The following is a 26,571-nucleotide window of genomic DNA, read 5'->3' as shown; positions in this document are numbered from 1 at the left end:
CGGCTCTCTGTGCAGGGAGAGGCGGCTCTCTGTGCAGGGAGAGGCGGCTCTCTGTGTAGGGAGAGGTGGCTCTCTCTGTGCAGGGAGAGGCGGCTCTCTGTGCAGGGAGAGGCGGCTCTCTGTGTAGGGAGAGGTGGCTCTCTCTGTGCAGGGAGAGGCGGCTCTCTGTGCAGGGAGAGGCGGCTCTCTGTGTAGGGAGAGGTGGCTCTCTGTGTAGGGAGAGGCGGCTCTCTGTGCAGGGAGAGGTGGCTCTCTGTGCAGGGAGAGGCGGCTCTCTGTGTAGGGAGAGGTGGCTCTCTCTGTGCAGGGAGAGGCGGCTCTCTGTGCAGGGAGAGGTGGCTCTCTGTGCAGGGAGAGGCGGCTCTCTGTGCAGGGAGAGGTGGCTCTCTGTGCAGGGAGAGGCGGCTCTCTGTGCAGGGAGAGGTGGCTCTCTCTCTGTGCAGGGAGAGGCGGCTCTCTGTGCAGGGAGAGGCGGCTCTCTGTGCAGGGAGAGGCAGCTCTCTCTGTGCAGCTCAGATTGCGAGAAAACCGCAGGCGGGAGAACTTGGAAAGAATCTCTGATGACTTTGTTGCTATGCCGAATGGTTTTGGCATTTTCCTACCGCATGGTTTGAGAGGGGTTCAGATTCTTTCTGAATACCGTAATAACCCAAATTTCAAACCGTTCGGCGGGACATGCCAAACCTTGCCCGATAGCAGCAAACTCATCCAAGCTACTAGTATGAGGCCCTAAGAATTTCTCCCACACATTGTTTTTTAAAATATAAGAGTAAAAAAAAAAACACCTCATTATTTATAATATGTTTTATAATAACTATACCAAATCTCTGGATTTCTGAAAATATTCGATGGCACATTTTCATGTTACTTGCCGTCGTTAGAATAGTCGTATTTTTTTTTTCAGTTACTCTTTTGTGTACACGCACGTAAAAGCGCAATAAAATGTCACAAAGTGGTACGTGATGATAAATAATCCGTTTACATGAAATGATCTTCCGTACACCCAGCGCGTTCCGCTCCTGCTGTGCAGAGCTATTTGTTACAGTAGTTACTGCATTCCAGCTGAGCAGCATAATCTTATGCAACAGTTTCAAGAAGATACTTCCAGTTATTAGGCAATACAGCACAAAGCTGTTTACATTCTTATTCTATCTCCAGTGATGGATTATCAGCGCTGATTCTATTTGACTTTTTACACAGCAAAATGCCACTGCCCAGTACATGCCCTAGTGTTGTGGTAAGCTTAATACATTTCGTTCCTGTGCAGTATAGCGCTATGAGAACTTTGCAGACCCAGCTTTGCAGACTCTTCTGCCCCGAAGACCTTACAATCTAAGGTGTTGTCTAAGGCTAAAGGAGACCGTGCCCAAGGTCACAAGTAAAGCTGGTGCTGAGGTTCAAGTCAGGTTCACCCACGCCAAAGGCAGTGTTTCTCCCCCCCCCAACGCCAAGCTACACCAAATCAATAGAATAAATGTAGGCGATTCACCCATTTAAAAAAATAAGGCAAATATAATTATTTTCAAATATATATATATTTAAAACTTTAGTGTCTCCATAGTACCCAAATGCTTTGTAGTGTTTCTATGATTTACAGCAGGGCTCTTACTGGTGACCCGTGGGTCAAATCCAGTCCATGGCTGGCTTTATACTGACCCCTGGACTGTCTGCTCCTGCATTTACAGTGCAGTTGCCTACACAACTGCAATTGTGTCACACTGAAACTCACTTCTAAGGTAATGCAATGTAAATACATATGGTACAGATTACATCGATGCTTGCAAAATGTTAGAAGCATATCAGTTTGAAGTCTTTAAATGTATCCAATATTACATTACAATGCTCTAGTGACCCTTCCAAAGACAGTTTTCATGATCTGCCCCGTTCGAAAACTAGCTGAAGAGCCCTGATCCACAGTATACCTCATCTCTTTCCTAATGAGACTTCTTGAAACCCCCTTGCATATAACATACAATGAATAGTTAGCGCACACTGCTTTTATTTTGTTGTTTTGCGAGTGCTTGCCATCCTTCCCCTAAAAGGAAAAGAACAGAAATAGTTTAAATACAAGATAAAAAAGACTCAAAAGAAAACAGAGACTTCTTTTCTTACAGGAAACAAGTAGCAACATATACTTTAGGAGTGATTGAATCTTTCTAGGGAAGCCAATTACATTGATAAGTTGTGTAAATAAATAAATAAAATGTTACCCTCTATGTAACAATCTACGGCCCATGTTCACTAAACGGGGCTACGCTTTAGCACACACTAAATCCAATTGAAATGAATGGGAGTCAAGACATGCTAAACCTTAGCACCCTCTATGAATGTATATCTTTATTGATATTTAGCACCATTAATGTACATAACTCATCACAGCAGTAATACATGTGACATAATCATATAAATAACACATATTACACAGAACACATAATGGGAAGACGCGCTTCAGACATAAAAGTGTCATTTAGGAAAAGGAGTCTTTGCCCCGAAGAGCTTACAATCTAATTGGTAGGTAGGAGGAACATACAGAGACAGTAGGAGGGTATTCTGGTAAGTGCGTCTGCAAGGGGCCAACGTCGATGTATGAGGTGTACAGTATAGTATCAGCCACAGAGTTACTCATCTGCTTCATTAAGGTTAGTTTTAAGATGGTGTTAAAGGTGGATAGAGAGGGTGCTAGTCGGGTATTGAGGGGAAGGGCGTTCCAGAGGTGTGGGGCAGTCAGTGAGAAAGGTTTAAGGCTGAAGGGGGCTAATCCTTTAGTGAATAAGAGCCTAAGGGACCTATTCACTAAACTTCGATACGTGCTTCTCCTCCTCATCAAACTGCGACACCAATCAACCCCGGACCCAAAAAGCAGCGATCATCAGCTTGAAGTACAGCATGATGCGCAGGCGGCCACGATCCTCTGTTGCTTGAAGAGAAGTCACCGGTGATATTTAAGGGGTTCCTGGCCTGTAGCTAGTGTTTTTATTTAAATGTTGTTGCCAAAGAAGACGCGCACGAGGACGGCCTTCACCCTGGCAGGGGTAAGTACTACTTTTAGTTACTATAAGGTGGCTGGCTATTGTTTGTTTTTGAATGGGGCAAAAGCGAAGAAGTTTAGGGCTACCAACTGGTCAGGTTTTCAGGATATCCCTGCTTCAGCACAGGTGGCTCAGTCAAAGACTAAGCCACTGGTTGAGACACCTGTGCTGAAGCAAGAATATCCTGAAAACCTGACCTGTTGATGGACCTTGAGGACTGGAGTTGGCCGCCCCCTGGTCTAAACTGTCTGTCAGATATATTTAAGAAACTGATCAAACACTTCCTTGAGTACAAAGGTACACTCAATAGGCACATAAGATATATTGAGATGCGTCTCTTCTTCCATGGGGTCATATGTGTGTGTAATAATATAAAATATCTATTCCTCCTGTGCTGGTGGTCCCCCATTGTGTGCACAAATTGTGCTCCCTGATTTATTTGTCAGAACGTTCAGCAGGCTTCTTGTGACTTTGGTTTTATGTGTATGAAGTCATCTCCTTTTTACTCATTGTGAACTCCTTGGGGTTTCCTTTCTCTTCTGTGATTTCTTGTTCCTTTTTTCCCTGCCCTGGTAACCATATCAAAAACACATGTTATTAATGAGCTGAAATGAATATCCACTCCTCTAAAAGGTGCACTGCGGCTCTTAAGTTTCCAGCCCTTCTGTGATTTTGAGTTTTGTAGACTGTAAGCTATATAACTGATTGAAGGGTTAGGCCGCGTCCATAGAAGCACCGACCGCGCTCCTCCGCGCTGACGCTGAGGCTCGCCTGCTCAATCAGGAGCGATTGTATGGACCTGCAGGCGAGCCAGCATGTGCGATCGGGAGGCGGGGCACTGATGTCATGGGGCCAATAGTCCGCGAAGCGCCGGCGCCAACGTTGTGACGCTGCTTCGCTCCGATTGGGTGTTTCAGCCGACAGCGCACTGAGATACAATTTCCGATGTCGGCTGAAAATCCCTGCGACTCAACACGCCTGCGGACGCTCGCGGAAGCCCCCTCTCAAGACATCCTCATTGAGGATGACGGGGCTCATCGCGGAGCGTCCGCACGGCTCAGCGCTGTCGGTCCTTCTATGGACTCAGCCTTAGTCAGTGTGTGGAGGTTTTTTGGACAGATTTTGTCAAATGCTTCATCAGTTCCTCTGAGATAGTTACAGCACCATCTTTGCTCATTGTTGGTTAACATCTCATTGGTATTGGCCATTACTTCAACTATAGAAAACTCAATACTGCTCCATTTTTCTTTCCCATTACAACCCACGTCCCGAGTTCAGATCTATTAGGCCGCGAATATACTAGAAATCGCCAGCGGCGGCGCAAAAACAAATAGCAGAAATTCGATGAAGGTTTACATACCAGCGCGCCGCCTGGAACTGCAGGGCGGCCGTCTCCCGAAGAGATTTTCCACATTTCTTTTGGCAGGTCGACGGCGGCGTCACGTGAGCAGTTCAGCCAATGAGTGCGAACCTCTCACGGCCACGCCTCCGCCACGCCTCCTCTGCGTCTCTTCTCTCCTGCATGATCAAGAGGCAGCTCGGCGGAAGCGCAGGGTGACGACACCGGATTGCGCTGCCGCTCAGCGGCATCTGGTATAATCGAGCCCTTTAGGAGCTCATCTGTAAGGTATGTCATTTGTATTGAGAAAGGCCTAGTCAAGTATATAATATTGTGAGATACTGAGATTTAATTATCGACTAAACTGGGGCAAATATGTTGTGAAAAATAGCACTGTTTTTTGCCCCATTTTTGCAGCCAGGAGTCCCCATTATATTGTACAGCAATAGTAGTCACAGTCAATTGGATAATACGTTTCTGCCTTTATATAAGTGAAGGTTTATTGTAGTTTATGATACCTTTCAGGGGACAAAACATGAGTGTTCTTCATCGCTGAAATGAAAGGGTACAGAGTTTTAAAACCTTACAGGGCAAGAGTACCGCTTGTGAAGAAGGAGGCTCTGGGGGCTTTTAAAAGGCTGCGTATCATTTTCCACCGAGTATGACGGAATGAAAAAACTATTAGTCTTCTCCCTTGCACATAAGTTAGACTTACAATGACACAAAGGTTCTCTGAAAACAATTTTCTTAATTGACTGAGATAGCTGTTATTTTTTACTGTATATACAATGGAACACAATGCCCATCAGTTAACAATTTAAGCGTGGGTCTGCATATCAGCATGTTAAAAAAAAAACGCATCCTAATGCTTGGTGATTATTTCCCTGTTTGAAAAACCACATCAAATGTCACAAAAACTGTTAATCAAGTTTTCTACATTAGACACAGATCGTTAGCCAAAGACTTGGCAGACTTTTTTGATAAAGGGAAAAAATAAGCCCAGATGTACAGGGGAACATGGTAAATATGCACGTTCTATAACTCCTCCCTAACTCCCCCCCTGGTGAGACTTACAAAATCACTCACTGCAACAATAAAATCATTTTCACATCAAAAAGAAAAAAGTTTGACGAAGAACTGTTTTGAGGATTGATAATTAGGGGCTTATTCAATAAGCCTCTTAAAGAATTAATGATATATGTATGTATATCTTTATTTATATAGCGCCCACAGCGGTACTTAGTGCTTTACTAATTGTTACATACGCCTATAACTATATTATCTCTTGCTGTGCATGCAATGACTTGTATATAATGTATTACCCTGTTCACTTAATGTAATTATGTTTTTGTAACCATGTATCTGTCATCATAACTCTGTGCTGAGGACGTACTTGAAAACGAGCGGTAACTCCCAATGTATTACTTCCTGGTAAAACATTTTATACATAAATTAATAGTAGAGACACGATACAATACAGGGAATTCTAGTACAATAAGTGGAACAAAAAAGATCAGAGAATAGGAAAGGAAATCCCTGCCCCGGAGAGCTTACAATCTAAAGTAATTTATATTCTTTAACTTCGGGTCATCAGTTGGGTGATAATCATATATGCATATTTATACTACATACCTGGCAACTTTCTCTCCAGGTCAACAGTGGTTTAGTAATCCAATTTGCTAGTCTGTTAGCAACTTTGGTGAGATAGAATAAACTCTAAAGAAAGAGTGGTCTGGATCACATTGTTGATCATGAGTTCGCTCACAAATACAGATGTTGCCTACCTTAAGCCAGGGGCACGCAAACATTTTTGGCTGCGCCTCCCCTGCCTGCTCTCCTCCGTTGTGCGCCCCCCACCTTCTTACCTCGTGCGGCGTCATGGTCGTGTGACGTCACGTGACCCTTGGCGTCACGTTACCAAGGCAACCGTGACATCACATGACCCCGCGGCGTCATTTGATGCCGCGTTGCCATGGTCACGCGCCCTGAAGCCGGCTGAATCCTGGTAAGTAGAGATTGCAGAGGCCTCGTGCGTTCCCCCGGCATTTAATTTAAATGCCTTGGGGAAGAGCGCGGGACCTCTGCAACCGCCCGCGCCCCCCCCCCCCAAAAAAAATCCCAACGCGTCCCCCAGTTTGCACACCGCTGCCTTGGCTACGGCCCAAGTGCTCACTGCTGCACGTGCGCCTTGCGGCGAGTCCACGGGTAATAGCCGCGATCTGCAGCCAAAAGTTGTCACCATCACATTTCTACAGCAACCACCGTCCCCTGGGAAAGTTAGCTGGTCTACTTCTGTATAATCTTGTATGGCAAAATGACAAATAATGGTTTCTTTCCTTTTAGTTTTGTAGAATTTCATATTTCCATTACGGCCGCCATCTTTGTCTTTTTTCCCGGTTCAGCACAGCAGCAAAGCTTTATGGAAACATGTGACTGGATGTTACCTGCATATTGAACTTATACTGATCAACTCATTAACTCCCTGACAAACGACTAAAAAAAAATTAAAATACTATTAGCAAACAGCCATATTGTAAATAGGTGTTGGATAAGCAAGTACTTATTCAAGCAACCATGAAGGCCCAGAGCCCCGAAAGAGTGCTAAGCTTCAGCAGGCCTTCTCCCATTCATATGAATGGGGGTAAAGGAGAACTAAGACGTCATTGTAGCTGGGTCTAAGGCCCTTATTCTGTAAAGTGTAAATACCGCTGATTTGTGGCTATGACATGGAAGCCCTATTGACATCAATGAGGCTTTCCATGCAATAGCACAGGTTGGCGCTTGAACTTCACAGAATAAGGACCTAAGTATGTATTTGATATGAACTGCACTTTACCGCTCAGGTTTAAACTTATAATTATCTTTTATTTGTATGGCACCAACATATTCCGCAGCGCAGTACAATGTGGCAGGGAGGACAATAACATTGTATGACAAGAGTACATACAGATGTAGCCAAAATATACTGTTTTTCGGGCCCGTTACCGCGCCGATCGCGGTGCCAAAAACAGGAAGGATTAATGTGGTGGGGGGAGGGGGGCTCTTCTGCAAACTGCCTGGCACTGTCAACCACCTTGATGGCAAAGATGACCGAATATGGGTATCTACATCATGAGAGAAGACCATATTCGATCATCTACGTCATCAATACGGCTGGACAGGATATTTAACACTATCTGGCACTGCCCAAACCCCTGGATGACATAGAGGCCTGAATATGGTCCTATGGTAGACACCTCATGATGTAGATACCCATATTTGGTTATCTATGTCATCAAGGGGGTTGGACAGTGTTTCCCCCAACCGATGGGAGATTCTGCCATCGTGTGTGGTGCATGCTACCTGTTGGTAAGCAGGAGGGCTGAGTCGTCCGTCGATGGTTGTGGGGACACAGGACAGATTTCTGGGGTATAGCGAGAAATTAGGGCTGAGATGTAAGGAGGGGCAGAAGAGTGTAAAGCTTTAAAAGTGAGGAGGAGACTTCAGTATGAGATGTGGGATTTGATTGGAAGCCAGGAGGAGATTGGAAACCCCCATACCTCTTCTCCGTTCGCTCCTGTCCAACCCCCTTGATGAGCAAACGGAGATCAGGTATGGGGGTTACGCGATCAAGTGGAGGATTTTTGAAGCATGGACCGCCTGCAGCGTTCATCCCACAATTATAGTCCCTGCTTTCTTTCTTCTTTTTTTTTTAATAATAATAATTATAATCTTTTCTATTTTGGGCGAAATATTAATACAATATGTAGTCTCCGATTCTTACCACGCACATTTACATGACGCATAAAAAAAGTTATATTTATTGCTGGTATGTTCCATGCCCTTCTCCAGAATACCTCCCCCTTGTTAAAATGAATCAAAATTCAGGAAAGTGATACAACCAAAATGTCATATTGTTTGTGCTGCGCATGCGCAGTTCAAACCATTGCTTAGTAATATCCTTCTGTTTAATGAAATAAAATGTCAAACAGTTGCAGTGCGAGGTGTCCTTAAGCTATCATGTGCAAGCATTTTGCTATACCGCAGATCCCAAATTTATTTGAAAATGCTAGAGGGAATTTAAGAGCTAATCTCCATTTGAAATCATTAAATCTGCCAAAATAGACTAGCTGGAAACAATTATACATGTAAGAAAGGATACATGTAATTAAGACGACCCTCAGTTCCGAAACACATTAGTTTAATGTATAATCAAAAGGGCGTGGTCTTTTAAGAAAAACAACAGCAGATGTTTAGACAATCCTTTTAACAAATACACAGACACGTATATCATAATAGTAAATATGAAGCCATTGTTTTATCCTATTTGATGCTGGACAGAAATGTTGCAGCACAACAGGTCTAAGGGGGTTCAATTATTTGATGTACCTGTACTTCCCATTGTATGTTAACAAATACGGTATCATGCTTAACCATAAAAATTGTTATTTTGGTCCCACCCATAAGCAGCTGCTGCTGCATTATTAAAATGTATCCAATGATATAACCGAATATGTAGAAGATCGTTGTGGTTTATGTCTAGAAAAAAAAGGAAATGAAAACCACCCAAGTTTTTTTAAACTTAGAGAAACATTAATTGACCAATTCCACATATTGTCTTAGGGGGGGGGGTAGGGTCATTCACTCAACATGCGTCATTCATTAATTTAGGCTATAGGATAGTTTCGCGAGTTTTGAAGTTTGAAACAACCGGAGCGAAATTCGTCATTTTTGATCAACTTCGACCCAACATTTTGGGTTAAAAACTTCCAGAAACTCTTTTACATGTTAAACTTTTTCCAAAAGTTCAAGCGAACCGCAGGCGATGCGAATTTGGCCAATGTTTGCACATCTCCAGTGAGAAGGACTGAAGACGCATGAAGGATGAGGAGTTTCCCTAAGAAAGTACTGGTTTTGCCTCATTATAAGGCGAGGTTTTTTTTTTTTTTTTTTTTTTTTTAAATAAAGTTACAAAGTACATACTTGCCTTATAATTGGGCCCGCCCACTTTGCGATCCAATCAGCAGTCGGATGTATGAGGTAGAAGGGTAAAATAGAGGACGCTCCGCCTTGGGGGCCTGAAGCAGCCATATTGCTTGTGGCAGGAAGCTCAGAGACAGGCAGAGAGAGATACAGAGACACAGGAGTCTATTCACAAAGCAGCGATAAGTCGGTTGATCCCCGCGGGTGTCCGGGGGCCCTGCAGAGGTCCTCGGGTGGTCCCCGCAGGTGTCTGGGGGTCCCCGCTGGCCTGCGGTACCAATGCTGTGCCTAAAAAGAAATGTGCTAAAAATACACCTCCCTCCCAATGCATACAGTACAGTAATGGGTAAAATTACTATTATCCAGATATGGATAATAGTGCATTTGCCCATTTAAAATAAAACATAAATCAGCAGCATATGAAAAAGAAATGCAATCCCCGGCGCTATAAAGATGGTATAAATACCAATTCCCACTGTCCATATAAGAGTCCAAAGGAGAACCAAGTCCCAAAACGTTCAGTCCTACGATGTAATCGAGCTTCCTCGTCGATGGTTATCCTCCTATTGTATAAAACAAAAATGGGAACACACTACTGCGCAGTGGACAGAAACAGTGGGCACTTCCACTACAAAGACAAAAAATGCCGACTTACAAGGTGATATCTTGGTACATGTAGTGGATATAAACTGTGCTTTGGCCAATGACTTCTTCCCGAAATCCACAAACCCCACGTGGTACTCCAGCTGCGTCAGACCAGCTCCATCAGGTAAGTTCACACACCATACACCAGATCAATTTCCACAAAGAAAATTACAGAGAGAGAAAGATGGTGCGGCACTGCGAAGACACTTTAATTAAAATGTTACACACAAGACGAATCACGTACAATGTGTCAAGTCTTTCCAAATAATACAAAGTTGCCGTCCGCAGCATGAAATGAACAATCGGCATCCAGCAGTGATTAGTCTGGCGTCCTCTCTCACTCTTTCCTCGCGGCTGCTGGTCCCGACGCCCACACTGATGACATCACTGCTATGCTCCGAGCGCTCCACACTCACCGGCAATACGATTAGGCCTCATGTCTTACAGCGTGATAAATAAATGCATAGTCGTGCGTTAATGCACTGATTTTATCACTGCTTTGTGAATAGGCCCCGCAGAGTGAGACACAGAGACAGACACAGTGTGTGTGTATGTGTGTGTGTGTGTGTGTGTGTGTGTGTGTGTGTGTGTGTAAACATTTTTCATTCCGGCTACTACTGAAATTCAGGGGGAGGAGGGTCGCCTTATATTCAGGGTCGCACTATAAATCGGGCAAATGCAGTATTTCTAGTCGAGTTGAACCCTCTGGAGCTGTGTCCCTGAGCTTTAGAGCATTAAAGCTGCAGTTCAGTCAATATCCTGCATGTGTGTTTTTTTTAATAAATCAGTTCTGTAGTAAGAAAAAATACTTTTAGCATTTTCTGTTTTAAAAAAAACAACTTTGAAAGACCAATTTTCTTGTATTCTATTTTAACAGCCATTTGCTAAGGCACTGCCCCTTCATGTCCTGTCACAAGCCCTGGCACACCCCTTTGTCAGCCCTGCCCTCCCTCTAGCACATGTCAGTGCAGGAGTGCTCATGAATATTCATGAGCTTCCACTGACTGACATAAGCAAATAAAAACATATGCCAGCTCTAATTATGTCACCAAATTTCGCCTATCAATACATGGAGAATGAATTGACTGGCAGCAATACAGACCTTTAGGTAATTAGAGATTGCACACATAAAACTATTGAAGTAAAAAAAAAAATTTAAAAAAAAAAAACAGACTGAACTGCAGCTTTAATTGAAAGGTGGAATATACAGATGTAGCCAACGTCACTGCGATTTTTGGCACAACAGCTTCTCTTGCTGGCGTGTCATGTGTGTCCCACTGCAGGACGCCGCGGGTTTCAGTAACGTTGGCTGCATCTCTACACATTCGTAACTACATCTCACATCAAATATCAAAGGATATGGCAGTTGACGAAGTTCAGTGCGTTTCAGTTGATGACTCGAGCCTCCAGTTACGGTGTTCGCGACTCCGTGCATCTTGAGGTAGTTCGATACCAGTGGACTCTGACCACCAAGCTTGAAGAGCACTTGGCAGAATTCTGGTCCAGGTCCAATATAGTGAGACTGTAAGAAAGATGACGTGTCTGTATAGCTAAATACAAAGTGTAACGAACTGACTAAGGTGTATGAAACAAATCAAGCAATACATGAACAACATCTTCACTTCTGAAGGTAACACAATGCTAACAAAGCCCCAGCAGCACTGAATGAGTTAAGTCAATTGTGCTCTCTCGGTTCAATTCAAATCTGATTAACTAAACAGGTTCCATATTTGAGCATAAACCGGGCAATCATGGCTAGCAACGTCTGGTGGGAAAGGTGGTGGCAATGCGCTCTTCATCTAGCTTTCCTTCTATTTCTTCTCGTCCATGTGGAGCGAGCAAGTGACTAAGCTTAATTGATGACATGTTGGAACAGTTTGCTTTATCCCCGAAGGCAGCCTAACTGCTTCACATTCAGGACACTGACTCAATTCAGTTAATGAGAACTCGGACGTTAATCCTTTTAAATTTGTCACTGTGCTATGAATGAATCCGTGACTCCATATTTTCGCCACGAATTAGTGAAAAACAAAATCAAACTACGCGTATGCTCACCGGCGGATATAATAATGTTGCCACGCATAGGTACTTACCTCGTTGCCGCTTGGCCGCCTCCTCCTGCAGCGTCGCCCTCCTCCTTTTGCAGCGTCGAATGACACCGCAACGTCACATGACGATGCGTTCCCATGACAACGCGACACCTTGTGGCGGCACGTTGGCACGGCAACGCGTCGGCATGTGACGTTACAGCGTCATTTGATGCTGCAGAAGGCCCCACGCTCTGCTCCAGCAATCAGTGGGGAAGAGAGTGGGGCCTCTGTACATGGAGAGGGGAAAAGAGAAGACACAGAAATGTTGCTGCCCTAAGCCCGGGCCTATCAGGCCTAATGGAAAATTCAACACGGCATATACTAGTTTTTATTAGCAAACCTCTATCGCTGATACATCGTTATCTTCCAAGGGTGATGTCCTGGGCACATGTGTGTCTCTCACATCTTGTATCAGGCCATCCAAGTTGAAGTCCAACTGCCATCTCCCATCTGCATGAAAAATGTACAACAGTTATTTCAACTGATTCCAAAGCAGGAGTAGTTTTCAAATGTTTGCTCAACTTGGCAGCCCCTGGTACTGTACTGTGTGTGTGCTGCTATTATTATTGAAGCAGGGGGTCTCTGGAGAGGAACCCCCTTTATTTCAGCTCCGGGGATCCACTTGCTTCCAGAGATCCTTACCTCCGTAGTGGGTGACGGTTTCTCTCTGCTTTCTAAAGCTCCCACGTTACATGGGCCAATAGGAAGCTGCACCTGATGACGTCACGGCTTCCCATTGGCTCGCAGGATGCGGGAGCTTTGTAAAGCGGCCATTACATGATCCCTGCCAGCTGAGCAGAGTGGCTACAAGCACCCTCTACAAAGGTCTGCATCTCCGGAAGCAGGGGGTCCCCCGAGTGGAAATTAATGGGGGTCCGCTCCTATCAATCCTATATTAAAAATAAAAAAACTTGCAAAATCCATCGCCTGCTTGGATTGCCTTTTTTTAAGGTGCAAATGTTTACAATAATCTTCTATATGAGAAGCAGAGCTTGAGTAAAAATTCCAGGAGGCGTATGCGCTCTCGATTCAAGTTGAATGCAGACTTTTGGTGACACACAGAAATATATCTCGCACGCATTCACTATTTGCTATGACGACTGTGGCTGTTATTAATAATATCTGAGTGATAATGTGGCAAGGTGAGTAGTATATGAAGGAAGAAATTGTTGACAGACTGATGGGAAGTTGAAAAGTTTACGCTGTCTGACATCTGGTTAGTCCAAGTATACTAGAAACATCCCCTTGTGCAGAAACGTCTGACACTGCTAGTTGCCATAATGAGAGCATAAGCGATACACCAGCGGGGGAATGAAGGGAGTGGAGGTATTATGTGGAGAATGCACACATTTTATGGGTATGAGGCTGTAGGATAGGCTGCTATTCCTAAAATAAAAATGAAAACTATGGACGCAGTGTTATTTACACTCGTTTTGGGTGCAAGGAAGCTGCAGCTGAACGGAGCCAGACTGCAGCTTCCGCACGCCCAAAACCCAGTACACTGGCTACCCTGCAGCGAGGGTCCCTGCTCCTGAATGGGACTCCCGCTGCGTTAATCCTACCGGGCCACACCAGTCTGTAAGAGCTGCGCAGAGAGGGCAGAGAGAAGCGCTCCCTCGCTCTGTCTCGCCGCACAGCTCTTACCGCAGATCACGCTGTTATTATTATTTGTAGTACATCAGATTGAAGCAGGGGGTTTCCGGAGCTGAACCGAATTAATGTCAGGTCCGGGGGACCCCCGGCTTCCTGAGGTACGGGCCTTCCGTATCGGGCGTCGGTATCTCCTGCAAGTTTAAATGTGCGGCGATCACGGCCTCAGTCCACCCGCTACAAGTGACGCTGGGGGGGCTTGGATTGCTGTATGTCAAATGTCACAAACCAAGACAACTGGCATCAATGTGGAACACACTGAGGCTCAAACTTATCCCGACCCTAAAGTGGTAATTACGTTCTGAAGCATTTGAAAACAGCCAAGAAAAACATTGTCATTTCAGGGACGGAAAAAAGAAACACAATAAAGGCAATAAACAATGTGTTTCCTAAAAAAAAAAAAATTATTTTTTTAAAATAGTGTCTGAAAAACTGGTGCTTTTTCGCCTTGATTTCTTCTAGGCAAAAAAATGATTGAGCCACAGGTCCAAAGTAAAGACACATGCGGAAACACGTATCACCAGAAAAGGAAACAAAGGTTTTAGAATAGAGGTGAAGGAAACTTACTGTTCCATCATCACAGGAAATCCATGGAACAAAACTAAATGTATGTATGTCTTTATTTATATAGCGTCATTAATGTATATAGCGCTTATTACAGACAACCGCTACTATGCCTAACCGGCTTAACACAAACACACGTCAGAAAAGATCTGGCCGGCGCTCCCACATTGTTATGAATGTGAAGAAAAGTGGAATAGTACAGTAGTGAATAAATATAAAATATACAATATATCCTGGGCAGAAAATTGCTCAAAACCCCCAGTGAGGACTTGTTTCCAACAGTCCTCTATATAAAGACTTCTCCTCCACGATCCAGAGGGAGCAGGATCAACCCAGAAGGAAAAAAACAATAATATACTGAAATGTGGGACTTGTTGATTGTGGCTTGGCTCTTATGTATGAACACTTACAAGAGATAAGTAATAATAAAGCAGTTACAACTACTGGCTGTTGTGTGCCTCTTTACTCCCAGTCTTGGCTCCCAAGTCCCACGGGTGTGCTGATAGTAGCGAGGTATATACCAGATGTACAGTATACAGGTGGATATCCCTCAAAATGAAGACACAGACAATAGTGCAGATCAATTCTGAACAAGTGTTTAGTGTTCACATAGACACATACTCACACTTTGTTAAAATATCAAAGGCAATAACAGGTTGAGGTCTCTGCTGCTGGACAAATGATAATCCGAGCCGTGTGTCCTGCAAACAGCTCTCCTGTGCTGCTGCGGTGTTCTGGCACAGACTCCCTGCTGCCTCTCTTGCCCCGGTCTCGCCTCCTGAACCCTTCCTCGTGGAGGGGCAACAAGAATTCGAGGTTCAATCAGTGCTGGACTCCAGGATCACCAGGGGAGCTCTCCACTACCTGGCTCATTGGAGGGGTTTCGGACCAGAGGAGCGATCCTGGATTCCCCAGGGTCAATTACATGCCCGCAGACTCGTCCAGGCCTTTCACTCAAAGTAGCCTCTCAAACCGTCCCTGAGTCGCCCGGAGGTCTCTCCTGAAGGGGGGGGGGAGTACTGTGAGGATCGCCGTGAAGCCCTGTCTCCGTCACTCATCCCGCGATGTCACAGCTGACGTGCGTAGGCCACAACTTGCGCGCACGCACCGCGCTCTTAGGACCAGAGACTGGAGGAGCCGTCTCCAGGCGCCGTCCCAATGTCGGCACGCGCAGAGCACCCTCTATGCGCAGACGTCACGCGGACACAGGGAAACAAGGGGTTAACTGCATCCATTATCCCACAGCTGCTTTTGACTCCACCCCTGTCTATCGATTCACATAATACCTGTGATTCTATTACCCTGCAGTTGTGGGCTGTCCTGCTATCAGTTACCTTGCACCTGTGTGCTGCCTCACCATTGGCTAACCGTCCTTTAAATGCTCTGCCAGCCCTCCTGCAATCTGGCTGAGCATAATCTCTTATGACTTGTGCTTACCTCAAGCTTCCTGCTTCCCTGCCTTATCTTGTTTGATCCTTGTTGTTTGACCTCTGCTTGCACCCGGACTCCAGACTTCTCTGACCCCTGGACCACGGATACAGACTTGACTATTCTACTCTCTATACTCCTGGACCCTGGCACCGCACGAACGACTATCTGATATCTCCACTCCTTGACCACGGCAAGTACAATGACCAACCTGACCACTCCTACCCTGACCCGGCCACACAACTACCACTCTGCACTCCGGACGTGGCTGCTCGGTTGTTGATCGGTGGCTCTCAATATCCCCAGCTCAGCCTCGCAGTCCCGCCTTGTTTGTTGTGAACACTCGTTACACTGGAACAATATTCTCTGGACAGACGAGTCAAAGGTAGAACGTTTTGGCCTCAATAAGAAACGTTATGTTTGTTGAAAACCAAACGATGTATTCAAACATATGAACCTCATCCCAGCTGTCAAGCATAGTGGTGGGAGTGTGATGATTTGGGGCTGCTTTGATGCCTCAGGACCTAGACTGCTTGCCATCATTGACACAACCATAAATTCTGCATTGTATCAAAAGATTCTAGAGGAGAATGTCAGGTCATCCATCCGTGAGCTGAAGCTGAACCGAAAGTGGGTCATGTAGCAAGACAATGATCCTAAACATACAAGCAGATCTTCAAAAGAATGGCTGCAGAAGAAGAAATTCCGTGTTCTAGAATGACCTTACCAAAGTCTAGACCTAAACCTCATCGAAATGGTGTGGCAGGACCTGAAGCAAGCTGTTCATGTACTGTAAGGAAGCCCTCAAATGTAACTGAGCTGAAGCAGTTCTGTAAGGAGGAATGGACCAAAATTCCTCAAACTCGATGTGAGAGACTGACCAGCAGTTACAGGAAACGCTTAGTTGAAGTCATTGCTACTCAAGGGGGCGCCACCAGCTACTGAATCTAAAGGTTCACATACTTTTTCACACATGGATATTGAATGTTGAATAATTTTTGGATAAAAGTTCAAAAAGTATCATATTTTTGTGTCATTTGTTTGATCAGGTTATCTTTATCTATTATTAGGACTTAGATTAAGATCTAATAATATTTTAGTTTTGAAATATGTGAAAATCCTAAGGGGTTCACAAAGTTTTTCTTGCCACAGTATATATATAAAAAAAAGTAATTATTTTCTGATTAAAGACAGAATCAATAACCAAACTTTTAATGCATTAAACGTACAATATTGCTGACATTGGTTCATTTAGGTGCTAGGGGCAACTGGATCTTTTAGGTACAGTATGTAGGATAACTATTAGTATGTTTACAGTTTTGTAACTTGGTTCTGGTTGTAAAAAGATAAATAAGTATTTCAATGTGATCTTTAAATGCTAACCGGCCAAGAAATATCCTTTGGCTGGAATTTAAGAAAATCAGATAACAGATGTTCTACCGTGAAGGGACTCTTTTTTAGAAAAAACAAACTAGCTTTCTGTTTAATAGAATTTATGGACTTTTATTTTTATATATTTTTTAATTTCGTTTGAACGCTATATTTATATGCCAGGCCCACGTTCTACGGGAAATGATTATAATAATATTTATTTCTAAACTATAATAAAAACAAATATTAATTGGGTATTAATATGAAAATGACTGCTTGTCCATTACACTGTTTATCATAACATTGCAATGTATTTTAAGACATATTTGGCTAAGAATAGAGATTCAGTGCGCAGTTTCTTGTCTGTAGTTTACAGAAGTAATAAATGTTTGAGGTCCATGTACAATGCATGATATAAGTGGAGTGCTCTGATAGGTGGAGCTTTAATATACAGTACTATGGTTCTGACCTCCCTACTGCAATCAGCTATGGCCCACATGTTACTGAACATTGTGCAGTATTTCTCATTAAGATGGCTGTGATTCCCTCCATGGATAGCACATACAGTACTACACCTTGCGCTTAATAATGTTAATATCGGGCCCTATCTGTTGTCTTCAGAGGGCCACTGTCGCACACCTTGTTGCCAGGAGGATCTGGTTTGCCAGCATGACTGACATTCGAGGCAGGCAATGTGGGGCAAACCCAGCAGGGAAAACCATGGGTCGGGAGCGACATGCTCATCTAGCAGTGAACTAATTAGGGTGAATATTTGTCTCCAGACTGGCATAATCAGTGGGCAGGACCACCACATGTGTGAGGGGGAGCCGTATTGGTTGCAGCCCGAAAGCATTGAGGGGATAATCATGTGTAACCGGACCTGGGTCAGGTACCACCAGAACAGCAGTTTGTAGGAGTTTTCCTTCAAGGTTGTGCAAATGGAACGTATGGCCATAGGCTTCTATATCTTTTCCTATTCTTCTATCTCAAGAGCATCACCAAGTTCCTCCTCCCATTTCAGCATATATGTACATTTACAGGTGAGCGCAACATCCAGGAGCATATGATAGATCTGAGAGGTCTGGCCCCCTTTCAAGTACCTTGCCCTGCACATTAGTTCAAAATAAGTAGATGTGGAGCGAGATCTCTTGGTGTGGATGGACATAGCAAAATGTTTGACCTGTAAATATCTACAGATTTCCCCAGATGGCAGGCCTAGCTCCCCCCTCAGTTCTGCAAAGTTCTCAATTGATATTCTCACCAGACAATAGGTCCTCGACCCTGGTGATCCCCACCCTAACCCAGGCTGCAAAGGTATCTGTAGCTAGTCCTGGAGCAAATTGTGAGTTTCCCCAAAGGGGGATCATACCCGAGCTCTCAGATGTGAATTTGTACTTAAATTTAAGTCTGTTCCATAGGGATATAGCAGCTTTGATAGTCAAGAATTACCGAGAGATTTCGGGCCTATTGACATGACAGAGCCAGACTTGCTGGGGAACATATGCTGTCTTCTACTGTATGTCAGCCCAACCCCTGGTATACAGCTTTGAGTTTCAGAGCATAGTCTGACCCAACCTCGCCGTCTGGAAATACTTAAGATTAGGGATGGCCAGACCCCCATCCTGGAGGGCCTCTGGAGGCGTTAAACTGCAGGCGCTTGCTACCCCATACAAAATGGAAGGTGCAGGATTGTAGTTCCTTAATAACCCCAACCTTGATGGGAACTGGGAGGGCTCGGTACAGATATAGTAGTCTGAGCAGGAGGTTCATCTTGACGGAATTATTTCTTCCACCCCATGATATGCAGTATTTATTCGAAGATTCTAAATCTTTCTTAAGGCCCATAATAGGTTTTGGCTAATTAAATTTGTAGAGGGCGTCAAATGAGTTTGTGAGATTAATCCCCAAGTAAAGAAGGAAGTTTGCTTGCAAGGAGAAATGTAAGTTCTCCTTGATGAGTTTTATCAGCCCCACAGGGAGGTTGATGTTCAGTGATAATGATTTGGACTGATTTATTTTAAATCCTGAAACTGCACTAAAGTGATCTAAAGCTTCAAATACATTTGGGAAAGATCAATGGTTGAGACAAGCTCAATAGAATATAATTTGCAAAAAGCTAAATTGTATATTCTTTACTCCCCACAGGAATTCCCGAAATATTGGGGTTTGATCTAATCAGTGTCGCCAATGGTTATATGGAAAGGAGGAATAGTAGGGGAGGGAGGGGGCATCCCTGCCTTGTACCGTTTGCTATCTGTATCTGCTCAGATAGGCTCCCTGCACCCCGGCTGTCTGTGATTTGTGAGCCCTTGGGCCCCTTGCATAAACACCCTGGAGAAGCCCTCCACCTATTAATCCGAGTGTTCACCCTGATACAATGAGCACCGAGTAAATGATACACACTTTCCTTATACAGAAAGATAGGAATAATTGATACAGGATATACAGGCTACTTCAAACGCGTTGTATTTTCTTTGTACCATTGTACGTTCCTTAACAAGTAAAACTGGCGTCTTTTACAACTGGTGATCAAAGTCAGAAGTTCCAATGTCACTACTAGATTGGTATGCAGTCGCTGGTAAAGAAATGTATGTGATATTACTTTGTGTGAAGAGGTGTAATAAACATCACAGACAACAGTAACACCTAAAAACACCTGCCCCACGGTGGCAAATACTCCTCTGTTTGTGTGTAGTTGTTATCTCGTCAATTACATCATCGTTGACAGCTGGTAACTTTAAAGTACATATTTAAGGTTCTTTTGTATCATCAATAAGAGCTGCGTGACTTGTTTCAACTAACGTGAAGCATACATGGAATTATTTATAAGATACCGTTTTTTGCCACCCCATTTCATTTGCCTTTATGGTTGCACAGACCCGGTGCTGAATTCACTTAAAATGTATGAACTAGTCAGTCATTATTTATAGTTCTACAAGGTTTTTTTAGTGTAGTTCCAGGAAATGCTTTATCAAATGGCCATTTTCTTCATAAATATCTGCAGTTAATAAAACATCACTTTTTAAACTATTGACTCCAACTTTCCTATATTCTGGCAAAATTAAATGCTAAACAGTCGTTTTATTGATTACAATTGAATAGCTCATACGTAAACAGGTTTAAAGGTCACGTTTAAATGTTTTGTTGGACCTTCACATGACATGCTATATTCCATTACTTCCCATAAACCATGTGAAGTTAAATATAAACAACACATTTTCTTTTTAAGCTAATTTCACCTCCATACAAGAGTCCTATCGGTATTTCTTCAGACAGAAACCCCTGATGTACCTTTTCCATGACTTACTCCACGAATACAGAATGATGTCTTTTTTTTAATGTTATTTTGGAATGTCTTTATCCTTGCAAAATAGTTAAACTAACAAGCACACCTGTTTCCAATCCCAGGAGTAGTAAAGAATTATAATGGGAAAAAAAGGCAAAGTACAGTAAGAATGCAAAACCGTGGACTTTACTCACTTGCCTATTGGAAAAAGCAAAATCGCATTAGGCTTGTTCAATCTGTGCGTGTGTAACTCACACGGCCAATGATACAGGAAGGCTCTGCCTGTCTAAACCGCAAGAGAATATGGGTTTTAACAACAAACTAGCCAGTGATTCTGCAGACTGTCTTGATCTCAGAAATGTATAAAAGAAAAGAAAAAAATCGCCGGAACACACAAATGAAAACCAGATCCAATAAAAAAATAAAACAAAACAAAAAAACTTAATTGTGTTTGTCCCTTTGCTTCATTACTAAGAAAACTAAATCACACTTCCTTTGTTTAACTTGTAAATGCCAAGTGTTTTTGGATAACATCCCAAGAAAATTTCGCACCCAACAATCTTAATAAGACCTATGTACTGAAGAGGGTATTTTCTTAGCATGGCCTGCAGTGAATGCCAAATAAACGCCATACAAGTACTGCCAACACAGATAGATAAATTTTAAATAAATAAAGGATGGTGCTAGCTTTTTCAGCTTTTCGAATTGGTCAAGAAACAAATATCAGATGTAAAGACATTGATTTAAAACTGTGTTACGTGACCCAGCCTGGAGCAGAAAATGGTACATCAAAACAACGTTTTCTGTGCATTGATAACAAATACCTTGATGTGTGTTTCTTATTGTAAAGTTAGACCCTCCTTTGTAAAGTCAAAATGGATAATGGCACTTGCCTTTTATGTGACAACAGGGTCTCTACTTTACAAAGTAAGCCACACTGGAAAGGTCTATTAACCCACAGTATGATACATCTTCGTAGAAAACATTTCTAATATTAAATCACTTTATTATAACACCTATGAACAGGACTGGACGCCAAAACATTTTATACCCATTTGTTCTTCAAATAAACTCCCAAGCAGTACAGTATATAGAAATTAGCATTTTTCAGTATTTGCAAAACAAAGGAGTTCTATATTTGGGTCCTTCTTTATCTTGACAATGTTGAACAAAACCATAAAGAGGCATTTATAGAGCACAGGAAAGCACAAAATATTCATCAGACCTGCAAGTATATTTTTTATTTTGGAAACATTCTGTGCTTGTTCTTAATGAGCGGTGGAAAACCCATAAATTATGTACTGCAGACGGCTTTTAGATACCCATTTGCTATTCTATGATCTCATTTAAAACTACACGGATCAAGATCTCCTTGTTCCCCGTGTTTCACAATTGCTTTCGTTTTATGGTGCTCTTAGCATAACTGGTCTGAATCTTAGCAATTGGCTGGAAAATTAGTTGAATGCAGAACAGGATCATGCAGGCGACTTGCGCAACTAAAATAATATCCTTTATTTTTACTTTAAATGGTTAAATCAGTGCCTTGTATACCACATACCATATATTTAGGCATTTTTGCACCTATTTTTCTACACTTGCAGAAGTGATGATTTAGGGAGTGGTTATACAGAACAAGTGAATAATGTGTATCAAATTTAGATAGTCCGCCAATGAATGGTCTTCATTTTTCTGGCAGAGTAATCTGTGCCAAAAGTAAGAAACTTGGCTATGCAACAGGAAAAACCATGTACGCAGATGCATTATTTAGGGCCTGTTGGTATTCTCATGGCAAAGTTACAGAGTCTCTCAAATGTAAAACTCCGTGGCACTATTTAATGTTCACGTACGTAAGCATAGCGCACGCAACATTCCATTCAACCTGTTCTAGTCCCCTTTATACATTTATATATTGCCGATTTTCAGTTCTGTTTAGAGACAATAAGAGGCCTTTGTTGCCTTCACAGCCATTAGGAATGTTGTACTGAGCAAGTTGGCTTTTTGCCCAGCCATCCCTCATTGGAAATGGCAACTACTATAACATTCAATTATTTTCATATGTTCTTTGGACTTATTGTTATAATTCTTAATTCTGTGGAGGCATGTGTAAATTTTATTGCCACAGATTTGTGGTACGTTTTGAGACTAATAACTCGTACATTTGCACATTTAATGTCTTATCACTTCATGCAGTCTCTTTTAAATGAACTCTTACACTCAGTGACGTGAAATTATTGACCATCTTTACTGCTCCCCCGTAAGAATAACATACATTGCAATCTGTCCCGTACAGCACACCTGTGAGCACGAGACCTGCATATAGGGACATGGGTTAATACATAGAACTATAGCAAGCCCACTTTTCACCTTCCGCAAAAGATCCCTCAAATGAACAATATCTACCCTCACTTCGTCCAAATATACCATGTCATGTACAACATAGCTGTGAGCAGGTGACTTAGATATGCAACCAGTGTTCATACACACGGCTACTCTAGCTTTTAAGGAAAAGTGGTATATTTTTATACCCGGGTACATGTCCACATATTTTCCCTGAGGGGGCCCTAGAGACTGCCTTTTGTGAATAATGATCTCCACACTTGCTTCATCTATTTAGATGAGGTTTTGCCATTCTATGCACCTTATCTTGGGTGCTTGGCCTGCTGATGGTCTCTTCTATGTTTGTAATTGTTTTTATATTTTTTTTTTGTGCTTGTAGTTGTGTCTAATAAATATGCAATTTTCTCAATACCCCTGAGTGCCTTTGTCTTTAGTGGGAGTTTCTCTGCCTAGTTTGATAGGCATCCTCTCTTTTTTGTTGTTGCATTCTTGCCTATGCTGCCCTAGGTGCACCCCAGGTTGATTGATACTGGTTGGGGTTGTGTATTACATTGTTTAGTTTCCCTTCCGTCTTTCCATGAAAAGATTATTACAAGAACATACAGTTGCAATAAATGCGGAACAGCTTCTTAAAATAAAAGGATAAAACAACCTGCAATCCGTATACAGTACTTTATGTTACTATATGTCATAGGTGCTGTCCCAGAGAGGTCACTGGAATAGATGAGAATTAATGTGTTCTGATCCCAAAACACACCTCTGTTGGATTCTGACTTTCATATTGCTTTGGTGAGACTATTGTACTATTTCTTCCCCATTGAAACAACATACTGTAATTCCGCCCGTCGTAAATCAGCTCCTGGGTTGACAGTTTTACGACTTGAAAGAAAACAATCTGTCTTCTGATGTTCAAAAGTATGATTAAATATATGAAAGATCGCATATCTTAATTTCTCTAGTACTTAGTCAGGCGCCATCTTCCCTGTTATGGCTGTGTTCTTCACATATACGGCCCTTATGGAGTGTGTGGCTCCTCCCTTCAGGATAGAGCTCCTACCAATTCTCTAATTAGCATAAAAGTATTAAACGCCTCGTTGTCAGTCTACACATCACCCTTCACTGAAGAGCAGGTGAGTCTTTATGGCTGACAGAAAGAAGAGATATGTATTAATATTTCACACTAGGGTATTTGGGCACCCACAGTTCACCTTTATAATAAGGGAACTTTGTTACTGGCTTTGGCCAGCTTCTAATTGCACTAAATCACAAAAACATATGCTTCATTTAATTAACCCCTTCAGGGCACTTTCACATATTTCACAAAGTACATTCCATACTGTAGGACAATAAGAAATTACTTATATTCAGCGTAGGTTGGCAGGCTTGAATCATGTTTTGATCAAAAGATGCAACCAAATAACTCCTTTGTCACACAGACTTAGGCCACACTTATAGTAACAGCTACGACGATGTAAGAGGTTCAGCCAATGAGGGCGAACCTCTTGCGTGACATCATGGGCCACGCCCCCTGTCGCCCTCCTGCGCCTAGTGCAACAATCGCTATGGATGTCGGCGATGTGTGATGTCACGTGGTCGCGTCGCCGTAGCAATTACTATAAACGCAGCCTTAGGTTAAAAATGTAAACCTGTCACTCGTATATTTTAGCCTAATTGGTAGGAGCGCAGGATCTGTTATTTGTACTTCACACGCGCGCGCGCCTGCATATCAAATGTGACAGCTTAACGTCTATTTTCGCAGGAGAAACAATTATCTGTCTTTTGCACCTCTTACCCACCTCTTACCCATGCCGTTTGTGGTATGATTTGATTGGTCTAATCACCACGGTGACAGATATCCATTTGTAACTCTTATGAATTGCTGTCACGCCCATCATTTCTTATATTTAATATAGCCCTTCAACGAAGTGGTGACCTGTTTGTCACCTCTCTCTGTGATGCACAGGAGATAACTCAAGAACATTATAGTTTTCTTTGAGGCTGCAGCCCAGGATCTGGCTATAGTCCACAGCCTTATAAACTACACATATTTCACTTTTAGTGGTCCATCAGTAATTCAATCCCTCCCCTTCCGTTCCCTCCCAATTAACCCTCTTTGTAAATCAGCACAGGCGCAGGAAAGGTCTTACCTGTAATAAACACAATTTCTTGTATTTTTAACATAATTTCTAGCCGACGTTAACCCCTGAGATACTAGATTGATTGACATACTTAATATTCCCGCCATTTTTATTACACAATCCATCAATAAATTACAACCGGAGGTGGCTAAGAGAATTGCCAAATAAATAGCCTGCCATTCAAATTGTATTTTATAAGCTGTATCCTAAGTGAATTTAGATTTTTTTGTCTTCATTGTAGTTCAAAGTTGTAATAGTTGTATTGGCACCTGGAGACGTGTAGATTTGTTGCAGGTTTAATATATCTAACAAAAGACAAAAACGCCCCAATAACACATCCAACATGACAAATTATTCAGTGAAATACTATCTGTTATTCTTCTCACAAGTAAGGGTCATTAGTCAATTCCTTAGCCATAATTTGCTGCCGGTCCTAGAGTGCCTTCACATGTTCTCTTTACCTCTCTGTTGGAGGAAGGAATATCTCAATAGGCTGGTCATCACAGGATCTACCAATTAAGGTGGGATGGTTGAGCTTAAAGCCAAGGAGGAGAGGTCACAAACCTCCCAACAGTTGTTTCCAACCTACATTTAAAAACATACACACAGTCCCTGCAAGCTCAGAAACCATAATGTGGGGTTTGCGCTTGCACGGGCTGTGTGTATGTTGTGATATCTGTTAGAGAACCAACATGAGAGTATTTCATGGGAGAACTTTCAACATCCACATGGTGCTGAGCAGCTTCTGCAGATGAAACTCGCAATACTAACTATGGATACGACGTACTCTTATGAAGTAAACAGGACGTTCAAAACTCGAAAGGTTTCTTCTTTGTGTGTACTGCAGCAGCACAGAGGTAGGAAATGGTCTCACGCAGACAAGCAGGTTCTTAATGCCAGTTAATTTGCTAATCAGCCCAAACCATTATTTAGGGCTCTGACTCCACATCAGAAAAGCAGAGCAGTGGTCCCTGCCTTAGAGACCCTGTTCCCAGCATTGCCACTGTGCGTGCTGTATGGAGAATGATACAGGCTTAGTTGGCCCCGGGTACTGCTGGCTGCTTGTCAGCAGTACCTGTAGCCAGCCCCAATAATTGAAATGGCGTTTATCCCGGGAATAAAGCTTTGTGTATTCTGTAATGTAGCTTACATATTTATGTATTTGATAGTCCCATTTTCTCTCTCTCAGCTCAACACCTCTGGGTTGGGCAGCAAAGACTGTTAGACAAAATATTCTTGGCAAGCCCATCAGCCTTATCATTTCATTAATCCTGCTCTGTGTCTGACCTGGGGTCTGAATGCCTAAAGTGCTAGAAAGCCAATGGGTCACTCTAGCTTTAAGGATGCATGGTCAGTCTCCAATACAAAATCCCTTCCTAGTAGGTATAATATTGTAGAGTCTCTAAAGCTCACTTTACTTCTAGAGACTCTGGGGGTGATTCACTAAGCAGTGATAACTGCTTTTAAGTACGATAAAGGGCTTTTAAGATCGATACTGCCTGCGGGGCGATTCACTAAGCAGTGATAACAGTGCTTTATCAGCCGTAAAAAGCATTTTTTCAGCCCAAAAAAAAATACGTCCGATCAGGCAAAGAACGGCAAATGCGTCGTTTTTTGCCAGTCAGCGCGATTCATTAAGCAGTGTTAAGTGAATTGTACTTTAAAAGCACGCCAGATTTTTGCACCAGAAAGGCTGGCTCAAAAGAAATGGAGCCATGAATAAAATCATTGT

The 26,571-nt window shown here is 42.8% G+C and overlaps 1 protein-coding gene across 1 annotated transcript in view; it reads right to left on the bottom strand.

Moving 5' to 3' along the window:
* The window catches only part of FAM227B (family with sequence similarity 227 member B), a 185,362-nt gene that overhangs the window by 27,264 nt on the left and 131,527 nt on the right, over positions 1–26,571 (bottom strand). The window contains exons 10-11 of the mRNA XM_075575623.1: positions 12,406–12,515; positions 11,338–11,497 (exon numbers count right to left, since the gene is read on the bottom strand). Of these exons, the coding sequence (XP_075431738.1) occupies positions 11,338–11,497; positions 12,406–12,515 (270 nt within the window). The remainder of the gene's footprint in view (positions 1–11,337; positions 11,498–12,405; positions 12,516–26,571) is intronic.

The sequence above is a fragment of the Ascaphus truei genome, chromosome 18 (assembly GCF_040206685.1).
Source record: "Ascaphus truei isolate aAscTru1 chromosome 18, aAscTru1.hap1, whole genome shotgun sequence".
Taxonomy (NCBI): domain Eukaryota; kingdom Metazoa; phylum Chordata; class Amphibia; order Anura; family Ascaphidae; genus Ascaphus; species Ascaphus truei.
This window is presented reverse-complemented; position numbering and strand designations above follow the sequence as displayed.